The 21046-nt window shown below is 38.4% G+C and overlaps 3 protein-coding genes and 6 non-coding genes across 9 annotated transcripts in view; 4 read left to right on the top strand and 5 right to left on the bottom strand.

The window, feature by feature from the left end:
- Nucleotides 1–8934, top strand: part of Pli (E3 ubiquitin-protein ligase pellino) — a 31886-nt gene extending 22952 nt beyond the window's left edge. Inside the window, exons 3-10 of the mRNA XM_068299529.1 lie at nt 2741–2833; nt 5207–5438; nt 6121–6312; nt 6380–6568; nt 6644–6742; nt 6818–6971; nt 7045–7222; nt 7310–8934. Coding sequence (XP_068155630.1) covers nt 2741–2833; nt 5207–5438; nt 6121–6312; nt 6380–6568; nt 6644–6742; nt 6818–6971; nt 7045–7222; nt 7310–7436 — 1264 coding nt within the window. The 3' untranslated portion in view covers nt 7437–8934. The remainder of the gene's footprint in view (nt 1–2740; nt 2834–5206; nt 5439–6120; nt 6313–6379; nt 6569–6643; nt 6743–6817; nt 6972–7044; nt 7223–7309) is intronic.
- A 975-nt stretch (nt 8935–9909) lies between these two features.
- LOC137586009 (U1 spliceosomal RNA) lies at nt 9910–10075 on the bottom strand. The gene has a single exon (XR_011033669.1). It is a non-coding gene; the product is annotated as a U1 spliceosomal RNA (small nuclear RNA).
- An 818-nt stretch (nt 10076–10893) lies between these two features.
- Nucleotides 10894–11059, bottom strand: LOC137586007 (U1 spliceosomal RNA). Its single transcript, XR_011033667.1, has one exon. It is a non-coding gene; the product is annotated as a U1 spliceosomal RNA (small nuclear RNA).
- An 869-nt stretch (nt 11060–11928) lies between these two features.
- LOC137585996 (U1 spliceosomal RNA) lies at nt 11929–12094 on the bottom strand. The gene has a single exon (XR_011033657.1). It is a non-coding gene; the product is annotated as a U1 spliceosomal RNA (small nuclear RNA).
- Nucleotides 12095–12996: 902 nt separating this feature from the next.
- Nucleotides 12997–13162, top strand: LOC137585995 (U1 spliceosomal RNA). Its single transcript, XR_011033656.1, has one exon. It is a non-coding gene; the product is annotated as a U1 spliceosomal RNA (small nuclear RNA).
- Nucleotides 13013–16771, top strand: LOC137585190 (larval serum protein 1 beta chain). Its single transcript, XM_068300866.1, has 2 exons — nt 13013–13846; nt 13915–16771. Exons 1-2 carry the CDS (start codon nt 13637–13639, stop codon nt 16069–16071), a joined length of 2367 nt encoding a protein of 788 aa, XP_068156967.1. The 5' UTR covers nt 13013–13636; the 3' UTR covers nt 16072–16771.
- Nucleotides 16615–16780, top strand: LOC137586011 (U1 spliceosomal RNA). The gene has a single exon (XR_011033671.1). It is a non-coding gene; the product is annotated as a U1 spliceosomal RNA (small nuclear RNA).
- Nucleotides 16781–17773: 993 nt separating this feature from the next.
- On the bottom strand, nt 17774–17939 carry LOC137585998 (U1 spliceosomal RNA). Its single transcript, XR_011033659.1, has one exon. It is a non-coding gene; the product is annotated as a U1 spliceosomal RNA (small nuclear RNA).
- A 331-nt stretch (nt 17940–18270) lies between these two features.
- On the bottom strand, nt 18271–21019 carry LOC137584951 (larval serum protein 1 beta chain). Its single transcript, XM_068300560.1, has 2 exons — nt 20643–21019; nt 18271–20574 (listed from the first exon to the last, which is right to left on the bottom strand). Exons 1-2 carry the CDS (start codon nt 20850–20852, stop codon nt 18418–18420), a joined length of 2367 nt encoding a protein of 788 aa, XP_068156661.1. The 5' UTR covers nt 20853–21019; the 3' UTR covers nt 18271–18417.
- Nucleotides 21020–21046: the final 27 nt, after the last annotated feature.

The following is a 21046-nucleotide window of genomic DNA, read 5'->3' as shown; positions in this document are numbered from 1 at the left end:
TTCTTCAATTTATTTACATGTATCTATCTTCGCTATCATTATGACTCCATCGAATGAGAATTTGCTGGGGTGTGCAAGACGTATAGAAGACCCTTATGATTCTCATTTCTGAGTTAGCTACGAAATTGAAATGTATGCAAATAGTTGTGGTTGTTGTTTTTGTTGTTGTTGCCATTATTCTTTGGAAATCAATAAAATGTGTATAGTTGTATGATTTAACCCTCATAGATGAAAACCCACAAGATTTTCGGTTATTTTTTTCTGTTTAATTGAGTGGGGGATATACATATGTAATTGAGATTTATGTTGGGTTTTAATTAAGGCATTGCCCTATAGGGATGGTCCATTGATGTACACACACACACATGTTGAAACTTTTCTCAATTGAAAGCTCTACCTCTATTCATTTTGTTTATGGTTTGTTGTTTGGCTTTCTTGCCCAAATATTTACTTAAATTTTCACTTCACATTCAGCTCGTCCTGAAATTTTCGTTTGCTAATGAAATTTAATTTGAAAACATTTCGATCCATATGACACACAAATGAATTCCCTTGGCTATTATGCTTCTACTTGGTTTAATTAATTTAAACCAATTCTGTTGCTGTCTTTTGCTTGGGTGGCCTTTGATGGCTCCTTTTGTCTCTCAAATGTGTGTGTATGTAATTAAGTGTCAAGATAATTAGCCTGCAATTATTGTTAACAAGACAAGAATATGCAAAGCCTTATAAAGCTATGAGGTGAAGTCGGTTCAAAATTCTAATATTTGTTCTATAATATCAATATAATGTCAGAATATCGACAGACGCGTATGATATTAATTTTATGGCTTCACTTTTTTCCTCGAAATTGTGCAGATTAGATAGAAATCCCTCATTGTCATGGTTACTTTCAATGCGACTGCCTGATAAAATAATATAGAAAATTTATTTCTTTAAATTCCCATAAATATATGCGTACATATATATATATATATATGTATGTACATGGAAATGCGAATTCCAATGCAATGACTTATTTAAAGCGATTGAACGGTCAACGAATCCTTGAAAGAGGCAAAGAGGATTCATTCTGAGTGCTGCATATTACAATATCTTTATTATATATTAATAAAAGTATATACAAATACATACATCTATATGCATGTGTGTCTAACTAAAGCTTGAAGCGCTAATTTGATGCCTAAGCAGAGACGGAAAGACAGACGACGAGACAGCTACAAAGAAAAAGTGACTGAGAAGAGGCAATGGGTTTATTTTGCACCTTACCACGCGTCTGCCCTTCACCCACCCACCCTCACAATGATGGGTTGAAATACTGTCTGCACTGCACAATTTCAAGTGCCTCCCCACCACGTTGATCCCTCCTAGCCCATCTCTGGCCCATCCCAACCCGTCTGCAGCAGCACATACAAAACGAGGAGCAAGTTAAAATGCAACGAGCAAAAATCAATGCAACCCCCAAAGCAGTCACTCATACAGCAGCGTTCCCCTTCCCTATTCAACCCCTCCTGTGGGTATCTTCCCCTTCAATTTGAGTGGGCGTGTGGGTGGTTCTTGGGTGTGTGGGAACCGGCGGCGCCGTGCTGGTTTATTAGATTGCTGTAAATAAGTTTATGATGCGCCCGCCCCTTCAAAAAACAAAAAATTAAATGAGAAAGATGAGCATTGCATTAAAAAAAAGTTAAATTGGGAACAGGCGCCGGTTTTCTAATATCCAGTAGCAATTATCTAAAATGAGAGATTGCAATTTCTGATTCTTAGTTTCTTAGAACTAAGCGGGAGAAGGAACTGCAAAGGTATCCTTTGAAATTTTTTAAATTATTTTAAATAGTTTGCATAAATTTTTTCCTTTTTGTGAAAAATTTCGTATATCCCCTTGAGGAAGAGAAGCAAAAAGAGTATCAAAATAAGAAGCTAAGCTTAAGTAATTCCATTAATGGAAAATAGTTAACCGAAATTTGCAGTTCACCCATAAATTTTGCATAATACTAATTATAATAATTATTAGTTTTTGGCTTATGCTTAGCTTAGCAGGTAACTTGTGCACCACAAAAACTTTTCACTCGACATTTATATGACTTCATCTTCAAACGGAAAGACGAGTGACTGAGAGAGAGATGGGACGGGAAGAGCGTTTGGAGAAATACACAGAGAAAGAAAGAGATAAACTTAAATGACAAAAGGCCAACTGCTTTTTTTTTTTTTTTTGCACTTGACAGACGAGGCAGACGAAATGGCGACGCCAACTGAGCTGGGCCTGGGCCTGGGTTCTGGCCCTCTCAAATATCTTTCTCATTTGAAATTCTGGAAAAAAGAACTTGAAAATGAGCAATTTCTTTGGCATTTTACTTTTGAAATTGTTTCTTGTCTTGCTCTTAGCTTTTTACATATGCTGCATGGCCAAGAAAAAAAGCTAGTGATACATATATGTACATATACATTTTCTTTGTTGTATTACTTTATTTTTACTAAGGCTCTTGCATAACACACAACAACAAAAAACCGACACAATGGAGCGCCATTCAGCATTATGGCGGAGCTGTAAGTTAACTTAAGTTCAGCTACACACATACAGATAGAGACAAATAAACTGAGTCATGAAAATGTAATGTGTAAATTATTAAGAGAGAGAGGGAGAAAGGGATAGAAACCGAGACAGAGATGAATGGAGATGGAAAGGCTTGGCCTAATTGTTTATTACAACTATCATAAACTTCTTTTTCTATTTTCTATTTTAAAGCACCGACGGCACAGAATCTCCCATACTGGCTGAAGACGGCGGCGATGGTCATGATAAGCCCCGTTTGCGTTACGGTGAACTAGTTATACTTGGGTAAGTACCAAAGGTATATTACATTATTTCAAATGTGGACATTAGATTCGGGGGAACTTCCACGAAATAGTTTAGAATACAAAATAATATCACGTTTACTTAAGATTGATTTCTAATCATCAGGAACACCTTAAGAGCATCTAAATCGTCTTCTTTTCCATTGAATCTCCAAAATTCAAACCAAAATCGATGGGTAAACATATGTGTGCACTTTGTTAAGCCTCTATGCAGACCCTAAGCCTCTAGTAAGCCCTCGCAGTCGAGAAGGCTTAAAAAGACTAAATAGCGACCTGCTGGAAACTGTAACCGAATGGATTCAACAGGGAGAGAGAGAGGAGACAAAGATAGGCAGAGAAAGAGAGTCCATTCACATAAATTTAGGTACACGCAGCAGCAGCAACAAACGGCGACGTTCCCTGTTGACCGCTGGTCTAAAGATTGATGGTTTTTGGCCGGCAGCTTCAGCAGCACTAGCAACGCTTGTAAATCTTGATGGTCGGTCAGTCGGTCTGTCTGTCTGTTTGTCGATGGCTTGACATTGCGCTGATTACTCTTAGCTCGTTCTCCGGTTGACTCACACTCACAGAACTTGGGTTATTGTGTGTGTTGGCGGTAGAGGTAGATGGCCAAATGTGCTGCATTTGGTTGCTTGAGTCATTAACTTAATAATGTTCTGTAAACGACCGAGAACAGGCTACAGTTGTTGTTGTTGTTGCTGTTCACCATGTTGTTATCTTAACACTTTTTAATTGCCTTATACATACATAAGCCAACCAACAAAGGTCTGTCAAAAAAGTCGACTTTGTCGCCTTGCCATGGAGCCAGCCAAGCCAAGAGCAAGGAATCTTTGTGTCTGGCAGCAAATCAATTTATCATTTTTTCTTCTTTTGGTTGAGCACTTTGTGGGCTTCCATGTGGCATGCACAATATTGAGGAAGTGTTCACATATTTGTCGCACGCTCGCTCTTCTAGTGATATATGATAGACATGATCATGATGATGTTTGTTGATGATGATAACGACGATGAGAGCTATAGCTGGAGATCTAAAGTGAAACCGGTTGATGACCACACAAAGCCGCCATATATCGCCCCTCCATCTCCTTGTTCATTACTCTCTCCCTCTTACTGTGTACTTAATTGTTGCCATAAAAATTAACTACAACTTTGCTTTTTTGTTAATGTGTTGGAAAATCATCAAACCTGCCTAAATGTGCCTCATTAATATATCAAAGAGTATAAAAAGTCTCTATTATTACAACGACAGAAAAAAAGATTTACGTCTTTATGTTCCTATCTATACCATGTATAATGTCATGATTCAGAATCAAACAACCTGAAGGCATGTCCATCAACTGTCAATTTAAGAATCAGAGGCTTATACGGATTTGGCTATTTAACTCACAAAATATCACGAACTCTGGGCTGATTTTTGGCTAACAAGTTTATTTTATAGAAACATCAAAAAAAAAAGTTTCGTTTCTCTGTTCTCTCTTATATAATAATGTTGAAAATATTATTAAATTACAGAATTTTTATGCTGCGTGGGTCATTAAATTGTCAAATTTTTGATAAGCATTAAATGCTGTATTAACGACTTTTCCAATAAACTTGTTAAAGAATGCTCTAAAAAGAAATGAAGGAGAATAGTTTTTGTTGGAATTTTCAGATCAAAAGGAATATAAACTACCTTGGATCTACTTCTAAATATTCAACTAAATTATTATGGCATTCAGATTGTAATTTACCAATTCATTGAAATAGTTTTTAAAGGTTCTTTTGAATAGCTATCAGATCTCGGTATATTCATCTGTCTTTATTTTAGTTTTAAAGTTTTAAGGTCTTGGAGCAGATGATTATATGGCTTTGATTGCATTTTACGGTTTTTTTCTAAAGATTGCATTTTATATTCTTATATCTTTGTACATAATCAGTTCTGTATACATGAATTAACATTACCAAAACAGAGAACAAAGAGCAAAGCGTTTGTCTTATTGGCTGTTCAAGTATTGACGAAAGTACGAATACATTTCCCAGAGATTTATGATTTATTACATGATGAGTCAACAATATTTCCACTTACATACAACTGAAAATAATGTAGATACAAATTTATGGACTAACCAAAAGAACAAAACAAAAATTCCGCCATTCCCTTTGAGTTATTGTAACTCATTATCCACACTAATTGTGTAAACACATTTGCCGACGCAGAACTTGACCTATAAACTGAATGAATTATATTTACATTATGTGCAAACATCGTATATATGTACATATGTGTGTATGTATGGCGATTGGGATGGGTTTTTTCTGGTTCTTATCATAAATCAGCCCTAACGTCGTATCCCAACAATCTTCTTTCCCGTTTCAGATACAATGGCTATTTACCACAGGGTGATCGTGGACGACGGCGCTCCAAATTTGTGTTGCACAAGCGCACAGAAGCGAGTGGAGTCAAAAGATCCAAACACTATATTGTACAATCGCCACAGACATCGAAGGCCATACTGGATGCCAATCAGCATTCAATTTCCTATACCCTATCACGGAGTCAGGCTGTCATTGTGGAATACAAAGAGGACACAGAAACGGATATGTTTCAAGTGAGTCAAAATAACAACTTTTTTGATTGATTGGTGACCCCTACGTGGCACCGTGGCTTAGTTAGGGGAAAAATCGTTTCTGAAAATAATTCTTTGGGTTTATTTTGCTCTCAAAAGCCACTTAAACTATTTGAATATAATTTTTCTTCTGTTTTTAGGTATAAATTTAGAATACAGGAATTATTCATAAACAAAGTAAACCCATTTTTATCATTTTATGCCATCATTAATTTAGGAAACAACCCACTGTGCGACGATGTTGCCGTATGCCCTAATTCTGGCACTTCGAAGAGGTCAAATTTAACACATTTAACTTGACTAATAGACAATGTTCAATATTTACATAGATTACAAGCAATGGCCTCACAATCGCCTAAAGTTTCAGTCTCTCAACCAAGTTTAACTTGAGTTTAGTTAACCTTCTCCTATCTGTTCGCGTGCTTATTTAGGTCTTCTTAGAATAGACCGATTTCTGGTCATATTTCCTGCCAGTTTTTGCCCAATGTCTAGTATCAATAGGCTTCCTTATTGGCATGAAGTGTAAAGACAATATCGCATGACATATGTGTATATAGGTATATACCTATTTGTACAATGATAAATGAGGTTGATTTCGATAGATAGAGTCTAATCAGTGACTATATTTGCTATGAATAATGACATGAAATGTCTGCTCTTTCAGGTGGGACGCTCGTCAGAGTCGCCCATCGATTTTGTTGTGATGGACACGCTGCCTGGCGATAAGAAGGATGCCAAGGTTATGCAGAGCACAATTTCACGTTTCGCCTGTCGCATTTTGGTCAATCGCTGTGAGCCGGCCAAGTCAAAAATATTTGCTGCTGGCTTTGACTCGAGTAGGAATATATTCTTGGGCGTAAGTATAATGACTTTTAATGATTTTTTCCACTAATGACCTCTCAAATTATTTGTCTATCAAACAGGAAAAGGCAACCAAATGGCAGGACAATGTTGAAATTGACGGTCTGACCACAAATGGTGTCTTGATAATGCATCCAAAGGGCTCATTCTGTGGTGGCACTGCCAAATGTGGACTATGGCGTGAATGCTCTGTGGGCGGAGATGTCTTCAGTTTGCGGGAGTCGCGTTCGGCCCAACAAAAGGGTCAACCGGTAAGTATTATTCGAATATTTATTTAAAAAGAAAGAGATTTTCAAATGTTGATATCTACAAATACATAATTATAGATCTACGATGAATGCAACATCCTTCAGGATGGCACACTTATTGATCTCTGTGGAGCAACGCTTCTTTGGCGTTCAGCCGAGGGCTTACAACACTCACCGGTATTACTTTACACATATTTTTTATTCATTTGAAACAAGCAATCTATAAGTGTTTATTGTTTTATTTGCCCACAGACTAAACACGATTTGGAAAAGCTAATCGATGCCATTAATGCTGGTCGTCCACAATGTCCTGTGGGACTAAACACCTTGGTTATACCACGCAAAGTTAACATTGGAGATCAAGTGAATCAGCCTTATGTGTACTTAAACTGCGGTCATGTGCAGGGTAAGATTGATTGAAGTCTGCTACATGAAATCGATATTAATAATAAACCTAATAATATTTTATTTTTGGACAGGCCATCATGACTGGGGGCAGGATGAGAATACTGGCGCACGCCGTTGCCCCATGTGCCTAGAATTGGGACCCGTTGTTACCTTATGCATGGGCTTGGAACCGGCTTTCTATGTCGATGTTGGTGCACCGACATTTGCGTTCAATCCATGTGGACACATGGCGACTGAGAAAACTGTCAAGTAGGCACCTCATATCCACACATTACTAATGGAAATTGACTAATCCTTCTCCTTTCGAATCCCATCTCTCTCGCTTTCTCTTTTTAGATACTGGGCTAATGTCGAGATACCGCATGGCACTAATGGCTTTCAGGCGGTTTGCCCATTCTGTGCAACGCCGCTAGATGGTGCGACTGGCTACATTAAATTAATATTCCAGGATAATCTAGATTAAATATACAAAAATATTATAATTATTATATATATATATAACGCATATGCATATATACAAATATATCTATTTAGATATTTGTAGTAACTAAAAAATGTCAAAGTTTGAAGGCAGGCATTAAAACTAGGCTTTATTTATTATCATGAATTATATGTATCACAATATGAATGACGCGAAATGAAAGCGCGGCAATTGGAAACACTCAAGAAGAAATGTGTATTAGTTTCTTTCCTTTGTTTTGTGAAATTTAATTGCTGAATTATGTTTGCTAATTATATTTTAAATGAAATTACCCATTCGAAAGAGAAAAATATGTGCAGATTTTGTTGTTTCCTTTTAACCGTATTATATTGTATAAATTACTATTAATTTTTTGGTGTTTAATTCGCCAATGAAACAATTACTAATTGCATAATCAGTTCATGGAGCGAGTAAATCATCATTTGGGAAAGGAAAGACGAAGAAGGAAGCGCAGCGATAATCGATTCATTGTAGATCGCAGTTATCTGTAGCCAGCATTAAAATTGTGTATAATTGTGTAAAAACATAAGATTGAAATAATCATAAATGTAATCATAATCGTTAAATTTAATTAATTGCCACAGCAGCATCGATAACAATAACAACAACAACAACTAAAACAACAACATTTACGTATTTCTCACCAAATCTAGAGCTTACATACATACATATATAAAAAATGTGAAAGAAGATGAACCTTTAATCCAATTATTAACTGCAATATGACTTGATAGTACATACGTATGTACATATGTATGTATGTATGTATATATGTATGTATAAATCGTATATATCAAAGTGTGGTAAAGCAAATTCTAAACATAAATACATAAAAAATAAAATTTAAAAACAATTAATAACAATTCCCAATTGTACAGTTTCAAAACTTTATCGAGAATTGCAAAACAAACAAACAAATTTCATTAACGCGAACGCATTTACTTAGTAGAACTTATTAAAATGTATGAAATACCATCTCTTGGATCAGAAAAAAATAAAATTGCCATTCCCAAAGGCCATATCTGTAGTTCACTTAGCCATTTGACATCTTCAGCGACTATTGGCATAATAGTTTCAAAGAATTTCTCTAATGGCCCGATATTGGCATTGTGGATGGAAATTATTAGACTTGTATTCAAGCGATGGCAAAATTGTATGTGCATATTCATTTTCTGCCTAAACGCATTATGCATTATTATGTTAATTATTATATATATTACGATTATTTGTATTATTATTTTCTATCCATAAATATACATAAATACCTATGTAGACACTCTGTGTGTTCATAAAATGTTGCAAAACCGTGGATGTGGTAATAAAAATCACAACATTTTGCATTAAAAACAAAACAAAACATAAAACAATTAGTTCGTAATACATTTAAATTGTAAAATAAAAATTTCTAGCAATACCACATACAAAACAAAAGCATACACGAGTATATTTTGATTAAAGTGCGCATTGAATGAAAAAGAAATGCAATTGCTATTACTTGTCTATTTCTTTTGCCTATTTATGTAGGTTCTCTCTATGATGCCTATTCTATGGTTGTACATATAGAGAAAATTGAAAATGTCATCAGTAAAGAGACATTTTTCGGAATTACTATTCTGTTGATGTAGTCATTTTATTAATTAACATAATGCTGTTATATTAGTTTAGTTATTATAATTTTCGAATGGTAAGTGTCAAAGCAATACAAATTTGAGTGGGAACTTCTGTTAGTTAGTATAGATATGCTGAAAATACGTACAACGGTACATTAGAGGATATAGACTGAAATCTATTTGTATTTATTTTGATTATTACACTGTACAACGACATATCTGATGATTGGACTATAAAACATCTTTAGAGATATTATGTTAGGTATGTTTTCTAATCTGTTACAGCAAATGGTTAGAACAATTGTTTATGCATTTTTAAAGTTGGTTCTGTTTTGTGTAGATCTTACATAAAAGAAATTTGTTGCTCTTTAAACAGAAGGCCAAACAAAACCTAGGAAAAGTTTCTTCAAATTAGTTGGAATCAGTAAGTCATTCACTAAATAAAGGTCGAATGCATATGAATTAATAATTCGTAATTTCTTTTAACCAACTCTTGATGTTGGTAAATACAAACACACTGATTAGTAACTGTCTAATTTACTTTAACAATAAAATAGAACAACAAATCTGGAAATATATTCCCAAAAAAGTAATCAAACAAAAAAAAAAAACTCTAGTCGTTGGTACGATTTGAACCCGCATGTAAGTTTTTTAAATGTCCACATACTAACAAACAAAACCACAAAGATGCAATCGCTCAGTGTTGCCAATTCTCAAACTTATTACTCTTGAAGCAAATACGTATGTAAAAAGAAAACATCTTTGATGGAAAAATGTGTATCCTATCAACAAGTATAAGTCGGAAGAGAACATTTTCATTAAGTCAGTTAAATTTATTATTAAAGGTCGGGACGGCGCGAACGCCATTCCCGGCTACCAAAAATTACACGCACGAGTTATTCACATTAGGAATAATCGCAGAGGTCAACTCAGCCGAATGTGCAATGGCCAAGCCTCACTCCGGAGGAACCGCCTTCGTGATCACGGTTAACCTCTACGCCAGGTAAGTATGCTTTTCTCCGCTCTGCATAAGGGTTTCCATGACAGAATTGCTAGAACTGTTTGGGAATTGTACGGCGTCTGCGTGTAAAAAAAACACGTCCAAAGTATGCAACAGAATTTTGTACCGCATTGGTGGTTGTTAGTTCGACTCGCAGAGAAGGCAAACACATACAGACCGTTTCCATGGCTACGCCAATACAAATTCATATACAAACATTTACGAATTTATAGAAGAACTTGTTGTTGGCAAGGTTATTAAATCTTCGATTAGTGTAGTAAAAGCACAGTAGATTTTTTTATCCAAAAATTTCTATTCTAATAATTATGTTAATTTAATTATGTGCTTCTAATCAAACAAACTTTACTCTATCATTAATTTTTTAGTTTTTCTTGTAAATGGAGTAAGGAATTTTTATATTCCATGTTCATTTAGTTTAAATGATTTATCACAGAATGTATTATCTATTGCAATTGGCAACAGGTATCCGTAAAGGTATTTGATATTTTTATCCGGATTTCATAATACAGTAACAGTAATATACATACACGCTAAGAAAAATTTAAATAAATGTTGTATGTATCCAGAGTTTTTTTTTTTTTTATAAGCAAACATTCTATGGTATCTTAACTACTTGTAGACCTAATTTTGTCATGTCTTCGCTAACCAGGTAACGTGTTTCTTAAGGCCGTTTTTCTTATACATATTCTATACAAATACTCCTACGATCCACAAAGTAATGGAGACTTCTCTACTACGCTTATGTCCCACAACTATCTTCAACTAAACTCCTCTAACAGTGTATAGCTTTTTAAATTGATTAATAAAGGTCGGGACGGCGCGAACGCCATTCCCGGCTACCAAAAATTACACGCACGAGTTATTCACATTAGGAATAATCGCAGAGGTCAACTCAGCCGAATGTGCAATGGCCAAGCCTCACTCCGGAGGAACCGCCTTCGTGATCACGGTTAACCTCTACGCCAGGTAAGTATGCTTTTCTCCGCTCAGCATAAGGGTTTCCATGGCGGAGTTGCTAGAACTGATTGGGAATTTTTAGTTGCTTGATGAAAAATTCGTAGAAGTATGCAACATATATATATATATTTTTGTATGATTCGAACAAGAACATTTCCTCCTTTCGTACTCAATTTCATAAATATGCAATAACAACCCTATTTTACGAATCGTAAGTCTTTTAGAACTTATGTATATTGGAATTAAAATTTTAAGCTTCTAATATTTCGAGATTTTCGTCTTTTCTAATATGTATTTATTAAAATGTTTACAAATGAGTATCAAATATCATTTCAATATTTTCTTTTATAATTTCTAAACTTTCTCTAAAAAGTTTGTAAAGAGTCATGCTTACAACCAAAATGGACTGTGTTCAAGTCAGAATATCGCAAAAATGTTACCAAAAGAAATTATGTTATTTCGCACCATTATTATTATTTACAGCAAATGAGATAGCGATTTTTAACACTCACCTATGTACATACATATATGTGTTCATATAAATACATAAAGATAGATAGAAAATGGTTAAGACCAAAAACATCAGAATAACTGTATCTTAACTTCTGCAGGTAAATAAATATCTATCTAAAAACACGTCTCCTTTTAAGGAAAATTTAAAATTCAATCCACATTTGTTATCTATCTGTATCCATCTGCCTTGGAAACTAATGAAACGTCAATTAGTTCTTCAAAAAGGATAGGTGTAAAATTAACATCACATAATATAGTATCCTGAACAGGTCGGTATTATGATTGCTACAGATTTTTTTCTCTATGGAATTTTCTTAGAACTGGGTTCAGAATATCCTTTATCATTGACACACTTGAGATTTATTACTTAAGTGTCGGGACGGCGCGAACGCCATTCCCGGCTACCAAAAATTATACGCACGAGTTATTCACATTAGGAATAATCGCAGAGGTCAACTCAGCCGAATGTGCAATGGCCAAGCCTCACTCCGGAGGAACCGCCTACATGATCACGGTTAACCTCTACGCCAGGTAAGTATGCTTTTCTCCGCTCAGCATAAAGGTTTCCATGACAGAATTGCTAAAAGTGATTGGGAATTTTTATTTTCCAGAAGAAAAATCCTAAAGGTATGCAGCATACTGTATTCGAGGAAAAATAAACTTCCTTCAGACGAACATGATTACATGCCACATAACTTGTACATTCAAAAATATTAATATTATCTATTGTGGGTATTAGTAACTTTATTATTCTATTTAAAAATAATAATTATTTTTGTCGGCAAATAAAATAATAATTATTTCTGATTTTGATAATAAGTGAAAATTATTTAAAATCATTTGATGAATTTTCTTTTCTTTTTTCCGTTCAACGTTTTTCAAATACAGATAAATAACGATTCATAATCAATGATTTCTTGGTCGTGTCCCTTCTTTTGGGGGCGGACTGTATATAAACGCGTCTCTTCTCACTACCTATCTCCCAGTGTTTGTATGCATATTAACAATAACACTTAAGAAATTCTTATCTATCAATATATTTTTAAATAATTATTGCCATTGCACTTTAGAAAGACTTCTGGCCATTTAAAGACTTTGTTGTATATTGTATTTTATATATTGAATTGTCTTTCTATTAAACTAATTAGCTCAAATTGTTTACGAATTAAGAATTAAGCCAATTTAAAAATAAGCACCTTTCAGAATGTGTTCTTATATTTGCAGGCTCAATATATATTCTTAGAATAAGATTCACTTCAATATCTCTCATTCGATAATAATTATTTAGAAATTCTGTAACCATTCGCCCCGCTCAGACGCACTTCAAACTAAAGTGTTCAACCCTTATTCATTTATAAAATCTTTCACACTTTCTTTTTACAATTCTCAAACAGTTCTAGCAACCCAGTCATGGTAACCCCTATGCTGAGCGGAGAAAAGCATACTTACCTGGCGTAGAGGTTAACCGTGATCACGAAGGCGGTTCCTCCGGAGTGAGGCTTGGCCATTGCACATTCGGCTGAGTTGACCTCTGCGATTATTCCTAATGTGAATAACTCGTGCGTGTAATTTTTGGTAGCCGGGAATGGCGTTCGCGCCGTCCCGACCTTAATTAATAAATCTTAATCTGAATATTACAGTTTTCTTACTATCATAAGTTAACAAAACACACACATTTGCCGCCTATGCAAAAACAATTAGCTTATATTGCATACACTTCAGGCTGGCTATTCGCGATTCTCCAGAAAATTATTATCAGTGAAGTCATATACTCTCGAGACATACATTGTACTGCTCTAACCTAAAGAACGCACACACAGTCAATTGCGTTAATGGACCTTGACAACAGATGGTCGAAATCACCTTCACCTGGAAAACAGATACACCCATTTGACTCTCTGAACCCTGTGATCCCTTATCTTTATGGAGAGACATGGACAGATTTGATGCATTCTTATTTGACTATATAAGCGCATGTTGGGGCGAGTAACAAGCAACAGTCTTTAGGTATTGGATCCCATTGCGGTGTGTGCATCTAATCCGGAGCAGTTGTGGTTGTAGTAGAAGAAGGAGACATCAATATGAAGATTGCTATTGCATTGCTGGCCTGCTTGGGCCTGGTCGCTGCGGCCAGTTTCCATCAAACGCACGAGGTGAAAATCGCCGACAAGGCTTTCCTGGAAAAGCAAAAGTTCCTGTTTGAGATAGTTTACAGGGTGGAGGACCCTCTAATGATCGAGGAATTCATCAAAATGGGACCGCAATTGAAGATTGAGGAGTCCTACTACACTGTGAGTGTGTCGCTCCTTTGGGTTTAGCCTATCCTTTTCTTTTTACTCATAATCGTTTCCCTCACCAGCACTATGACTTGTACATGAAGAAGTTCTACGAGGCCTACAAAATGCACGCACTTCTTCCCAAGGGTGAATTCTTCGGCCAGTTGAACATGGCCCATGCCAAACAAGCTCGCGGATTATTCAACTTCTTCTACTATGCCAAGGATTGGGAGACTTTCATGCACAATGTGGCCTGGGCCCGTATGCATGTGAACGAGGGCATGTTTGTCTATGCTCTTACTCTGGCCGTGATCCACCGCGAAGACTTCCATGGACTGATGCTCCCCTCCATCTATGAAATCTTCCCACAGTTCTTCTTCAACAGCAAATTCGTCTACGAGGCCGAGAAATTCGACTACGAGATGTGGATGAAGATGACCATGTACGAGAAGGAATACATGGATGTCTACCACAAGGGACACGGACATGGTAACATGTACCAGTATGGCGATTACATGTACATGAAGGACTTCAAGATGTGGCAGTGGTGGAAGCTGATGGGTCTCGGCGAGCACTGGTACAGCGAAAACAAGTTCATCCTGCGTGAGAACATCTACGAATTCAACCAGGACACCAAATGGCAAGACATGATGAAGGACGTCAAGGTCTGGTGGATGCCAGTGGACTACACCCGCGACTTGGACATCTACAACGAAGAGTCGAAACTGTCTTACTTCACCGAGGATTTGGGCTGGAACTCCTACTGGTACTATTTGAACTTGGACTACTCCTTCTTCCTGGATGGCACCACCTTCGGCCTGAAGAACGATCGTCGTGGCGAGTGGTGGTTGTACAATGTCCACCAGCTGCTCTCCCGCTACTATATGGAGCGCTTGTCTCACGGCTTGGGTGATATTCCCGAGTTCTCGTGGTACCATCAAATCGAAATGGGCTACGATCCCCAGATGATCTACTACAACGGCATTGGCTACAGCTACCGCAAGAACTACTACGAGATGGAAACATACGGCAACTTTGATATGCTCAACCAGATCACCGGCTTCATGCAGCGCATCCACAATATCATCGAAAATGGACACTACCAGACCAGCGATGGCCACATGATTGACCTGCGTAAACCCGAATCCATTGAGTACATCGGCAACATCATGCAGGGCAACGTTGATGCCATGGACAAGATGTTCTTCCAGTTCTGGTACATGATGGCCCATATGTACTTCGCCGATGCCGACTATCACCAGATGGATGTCTATCCCAATGTGATGCTCAACTTCGAAACAATGATGCGTGACCCCATGTACTACATGTTCTACAAGTCGATTGCCCAGGTCTACTTCCAATTCATGCACTACCTGCCCAAATACACCAAGGAGCAGTTGCTGATGCCAGGTGTGACTCTGAAACATGTAGAGATCAGTGAGCTGGTTACATACTTCGATCTGGTTGACTTCGATGTCACCAACATGCTGAACGACAAAATGGTCTTCCACGATGGCAAATTCGTCTGGGACAAGTCGCTCTATGCCCGTCAGATGCGCCTCAACCACAAACCATTCACTTACAGCTACACCATTGAGTCCGACAAGCCCGAAAAGGTTGTGGTCCGTGCTTTCTTGGGTCCCAAGTTTGATGAATTCGGAAAAATGATTTCCCTGTCAGAAAACCGCATGAACTTCATGGAAGTCGATGAGTTCTACTACGAACTAAAGGCTGGCAGCAATGTCATCACTCGCAAGTCCAATGACTTCTACTGGACCGTAAAGGATCGCACTACTTACACCGAACTCTACTACTATCTGATGATGGCTTTCGACGGCAAGTACAGTTTCCCTCTGGACATGAGCGAGCCTCACTGCGGATTCCCCGACCGCCTCGTCCTGCCCATGGGCTGGAAGAAGGGAATGCCCATGCAGATGTTCTTCATGGTGATGCCTTACACCGCCCCATCTACCCACGAACAGTTCTCCAACTTTGATTACACTTACTCTTGCGGCATTGGCTCGGGAGCTCGCTTCGTCGACGACATGCCATTCGGCTATCCATTCGACCGCGAGATCGATGAGTACGAATTCTTTGTGCCCAACATGTACTTCAAGGATGTCATGATCCACCACCTGGACACCATGGAGCCCTACTACCACTATAAGGGCTACACCAACTACGGACAGTTCGATTACACCTTCTTCCGTGATTACTACACCAAGTACTTCAAATTGTAAGGCTCTACGCCGCCACATGGGGCAATATTGTAACAGGGCAGCTATAAGTGATGACAGACATGGAACAAATATTTTTGAGTCGATGCATTTAAAAATCATTAGAGTTTAAGTTGCGCAAAAAAGTAAAATAAACTTTCGAAAAACCCAAAACAATAGAAACTTTTGAATGCTTTTGATGCTGATGAAGAAAGCTAAAAGAACCAGAAATAAGTTTTAGCCGATTATTGGCCTAATTCTTGTATTTATTTGTTTTTTTATAAGAGACACAAGGTTTCAATGCGAATTCACAATTCATATGGACAACAGCAAAAGAAAATACAAATTTGTTAATACCAAATCCATTCGACTATAAGAATCTACTTCCAATTTTACTGACCCTTTTAATTTGTAAAAATGCCATAGTTTGTCCTTGTTTTAAACCATGAAGAAATTCTGAGAAATTTTGTTGCATACTTATTGAAGCGTCTTTACTAGGATACTAATAATTTCCAAACAGTTCTAGCATTTCTGTCATGGAAACCTTTATGCTGAGCGTAGAAAAGCATACTTACCTGGCGTAGAGGTTAACCGTGATCACGAAGGCGGTTCCTCCGGAGTGAGGCTTGGCCATTGCACATTCGGCTGAGTTGACCTCTGCGATTATTCCTAATGTGAATAACTCGTGCGTACAATTTTTGGTAGCCGGGAATGGCGTTCGCGCCGTCCCGACCTTTAATAATAAATTTGACAAAATAATATCGAATGTAGCAATATAGTACAGAGCCGCAATCTAGCCACATTGATTTTTATTTTACTTATTTAATAGTGAAACAGAAGAAAAGTAATCAACTGAAAGGTGTCTGCATTACTTACCGCATATCTGTAAGATGACAGGAACGTAATTGCTAGAGAGGATTGAGGGCCTGAATTGATGGTGAAACGTATTTCTAAAATTTGTAGAGATTGTTCATATAACAACCTTCATAGAGGGAGTTATACATTGACTGTGTTTAAAATAGAGGATGTCAGATGTCTGGACTATACCCCCCAATAACATACAGTAGAAATACATAAAAATATTCAAGTACGATTAGTAAGAAATAAATGAATCCTTGCTGCATTTAAAATACTGGGGAGAAAAAGTTAGTTTGTTCTCGTCTTGGCTCAATTTATACAGCATACTCAAGTTGCCTTTTGCATTAAAAATAAAGAAATATCCAGGAAACTCTTAAATGCCAGTGTGGAAAAGAAAATGCATTTTTTTCAGGTTAATTCAAATATCTTACGGTTTTGGAAAATGCTTAATGCACAGCAGAAAAACGTGGAATTTAAGAAGGAAAACAATTACCACAATACATATACATATGTATGATTATACTCTACCTCTCCCGCTCCTATATTAAATTAAATGTGTATTGCAATAAAATACATTCACTAATTAATTACAAAAAGTAAGAGGCAAGAGCAGAAAAAGATAATTTTGTCCATGTAATTATCCAAAGAGATATATTGGGTGGCAACATTCGGCAGCGACTCCTTGTGGTATAAAGTACAACGACAATGATCCAAAAGAAAGTAATGCAGTCATAACTCATTCAATTCGGTTGTTTACCTTCTTCTCTCCTTCACTACTCAATAGTAAAATGAACATAATTGTAGCTAGATTGCGGCTCTGTACTATATTGCTACATTCGATATTATTTTGTCAAATTTATTATTAAAGGTCGGGACGGCGCGAACGCCATTCCCGGCTACCAAAAATTGTACGCACGAGTTATTCACATTAGGAATAATCGCAGAGGTCAACTCAACCGAATGTGCAATGGCCAAGCCTCACTCCGGAGGAACCGCCTACATGATCACGGTTAACCTCTACGCCAGGTAAGTATGCTTTTCTCCGCTCAGCATAAAGGTTTCCATGACAGAAATGCTAGAACTGTTTGGAAATTATTAGTATCCTAGTAAAGACGCTTCAATAAGTATGCAACAAAATTTCTCAGAATTTCTTCATGGTTTAAAACAAGGACAAACTATGGCATTTTTACAAATTAAAAGGGTCAGTAAAATTGGAAGTAGATTCTTATAGTCGAATGGATTCGGTATTAACAAATTTGTATTTTCTTTTGCTGTTGTCCATATGAATTGTGAATTCGCATTGAATTTCTGGTTCTTTTAGCTTTCTTCATCAGCATCAAAAGCATTCAAAAGTTTCTATTGTTTTGGGTTTTTCGAAAGTTTATTTTACTTTTTTGCGCAACTTAAACTCTAATGATTTTTAAATGCATCGACTCAAAAATATTTGTTCCATGTCTGTCATCACTTATAGCTGCCCTGTTACAATATTGCCCCATGTGGCGGCGTAGAGCCTTACAATTTGAAGTACTTGGTGTAGTAATCACGGAAGAAGGTGTAATCGAACTGTCCGTAGTTAGTGTAGCCCTTATAGTGGTAGTAGGGCTCCATGGTGTCCAGGTGGTGGATCATGACATCCTTGAAGTACATGTTGGGCACAAAGAACTCGTACTCATCGATCTCGCGGTCGAATGGATAGCCGAATGGCATGTCGTCGACGAAGCGAGCTCCCGAGCCAATGCCGCAAGAGTAAGTGTAATCAAAGTTGGAGAACTGCTCGTGGGTAGATGGGGCGGTGTAAGGCATCACCATGAAGAACATCTGCATGGGCATTCCCTTCTTCCAGCCCATGGGCAGGACGAGGCGGTCGGGGAATCCGCAGTGAGGCTCGCTCATGTCCAGAGGGAAACTGTACTTGCCATCGAAAGCCATCATCAGATAGTAGTAGAGTTCGGTGTAAGTAGTGCGATCCTTTACGGTCCAGTAGAAGTCATTGGACTTGCGAGTGATGACATTGCTGCCAGCCTTCAGTTCGTAGTAGAACTCATCGACTTCCATGAAGTTCATGCGGTTTTCTGACAGGGAAATCATTTTTCCGAATTCATCAAACTTGGGACCCAAGAAAGCACGGACCACAACCTTTTCGGGCTTGTCGGACTCAATGGTGTAGCTGTAAGTGAATGGTTTGTGGTTGAGGCGCATCTGACGGGCATAGAGCGACTTGTCCCAGACGAATTTGCCATCGTGGAAGACCATTTTGTCGTTCAGCATGTTGGTGACATCGAAGTCAACCAGATCGAAGTATGTAACCAGCTCACTGATCTCTACATGTTTCAGAGTCACACCTGGCATCAGCAACTGCTCCTTGGTGTATTTGGGCAGGTAGTGCATGAATTGGAAGTAGACCTGGGCAATCGACTTGTAGAACATGTAGTACATGGGGTCACGCATCATTGTTTCGAAGTTGAGCATCACATTGGGATAGACATCCATCTGGTGATAGTCGGCATCGGCGAAGTACATATGGGCCATCATGTACCAGAACTGGAAGAACATCTTGTCCATGGCATCAACGTTGCCCTGCATGATGTTGCCGATGTACTCAATGGATTCGGGTTTACGCAGGTCAATCATGTGGCCATCGCTGGTCTGGTAGTGTCCATTTTCGATGATATTGTGGATGCGCTGCATGAAGCCGGTGATCTGGTTGAGCATATCAAAGTTGCCGTATGTTTCCATCTCGTAGTAGTTCTTGCGGTAGCTGTAGCCAATGCCGTTGTAGTAGATCATCTGGGGATCGTAGCCCATTTCGATTTGATGGTACCACGAGAACTCGGGAATATCACCCAAGCCGTGAGACAAGCGCTCCATATAGTAGCGGGAGAGCAGCTGGTGGACATTGTACAACCACCACTCGCCACGACGATCGTTCTTCAGGCCGAAGGTGGTGCCATCCAGGAAGAAGGAGTAGTCCAAGTTCAAATAGTACCAGTAGGAGTTCCAGCCCAAATCCTCGGTGAAGTAAGACAGTTTCGACTCTTCGTTGTAGATGTCCAAGTCGCGGGTGTAGTCCACTGGCATCCACCAGACCTTGACGTCCTTCATCATGTCTTGCCATTTGGTGTCCTGGTTGAATTCGTAGATGTTCTCACGCAGGATGAACTTGTTTTCGCTGTACCAGTGCTCGCCGAGACCCATCAGCTTCCACCACTGCCACATCTTGAAGTCCTTCATGTACATGTAATCGCCATACTGGTACATGTTACCATGTCCGTGTCCCTTGTGGTAGACATCCATGTATTCCTTCTCGTACATGGTCATCTTCATCCACATCTCGTAGTCGAATTTCTCGGCCTCGTAGACGAATTTGCTGTTGAAGAAGAACTGTGGGAAGATTTCATAGATGGAGGGGAGCATCAGTCCATGGAAGTCTTCGCGGTGGATCACGGCCAGAGTAAGAGCATAGACAAACATGCCCTCGTTCACATGCATACGGGCCCAGGCCACATTGTGCATGAAAGTCTCCCAATCCTTGGCATAGTAGAAGAAGTTGAATAATCCGCGAGCTTGTTTGGCATGGGCCATGTTCAACTGGCCGAAGAATTCACCCTTGGGAAGAAGTGCGTGCATTTTGTAGGCCTCGTAGAACTTCTTCATGTACAAGTCATAGTGCTGGTGAGGGAAACGATTATGAGTAAAAAGAAAAGGATAGGCTAAACCCAAAGGGGCGACACACTCACAGTGTAGTAGGACTCCTCAATCTTCAATTGCGGTCCCATTTTGATGAATTCCTCGATCATTAGAGGGTCCTCCACCCTGTAAACTATCTCAAACAGGAACTTTTGCTTTTCCAGGAAAGCCTTGTCGGCGATTTTCACCTCGTGCGTTTGATGGAAACTGGCCGCAGCGACCAGGCCCAAGCAGGCCAGCAATGCAATAGCAATCTTCATATTGATGTCTCCTTCTTCTACCACAACCACAACTGCTCCGGATTAGATGCACACACCGCAATGGGATCCAATACCTAAAGACTGTTGCTTGTTACTCGCCCCAACATGCGCTTATATAGCCAAATAAGAATGCATCAAATCTGTCCATGTCTCTCCATAAAGATAAGGGATCGCAGGGTTCAGAGAGTCACCTG

The sequence above is a fragment of the Drosophila tropicalis genome, unplaced genomic scaffold (assembly GCF_018151085.1).
Source record: "Drosophila tropicalis isolate 14030-0801.00 unplaced genomic scaffold, ASM1815108v1 contig_878, whole genome shotgun sequence".
NCBI lineage: Eukaryota > Metazoa > Arthropoda > Insecta > Diptera > Drosophilidae > Drosophila > Drosophila tropicalis.
Note: the sequence above shows the minus strand (reverse complement) of the source record. Positions and strands in the feature narration are given on the sequence as shown.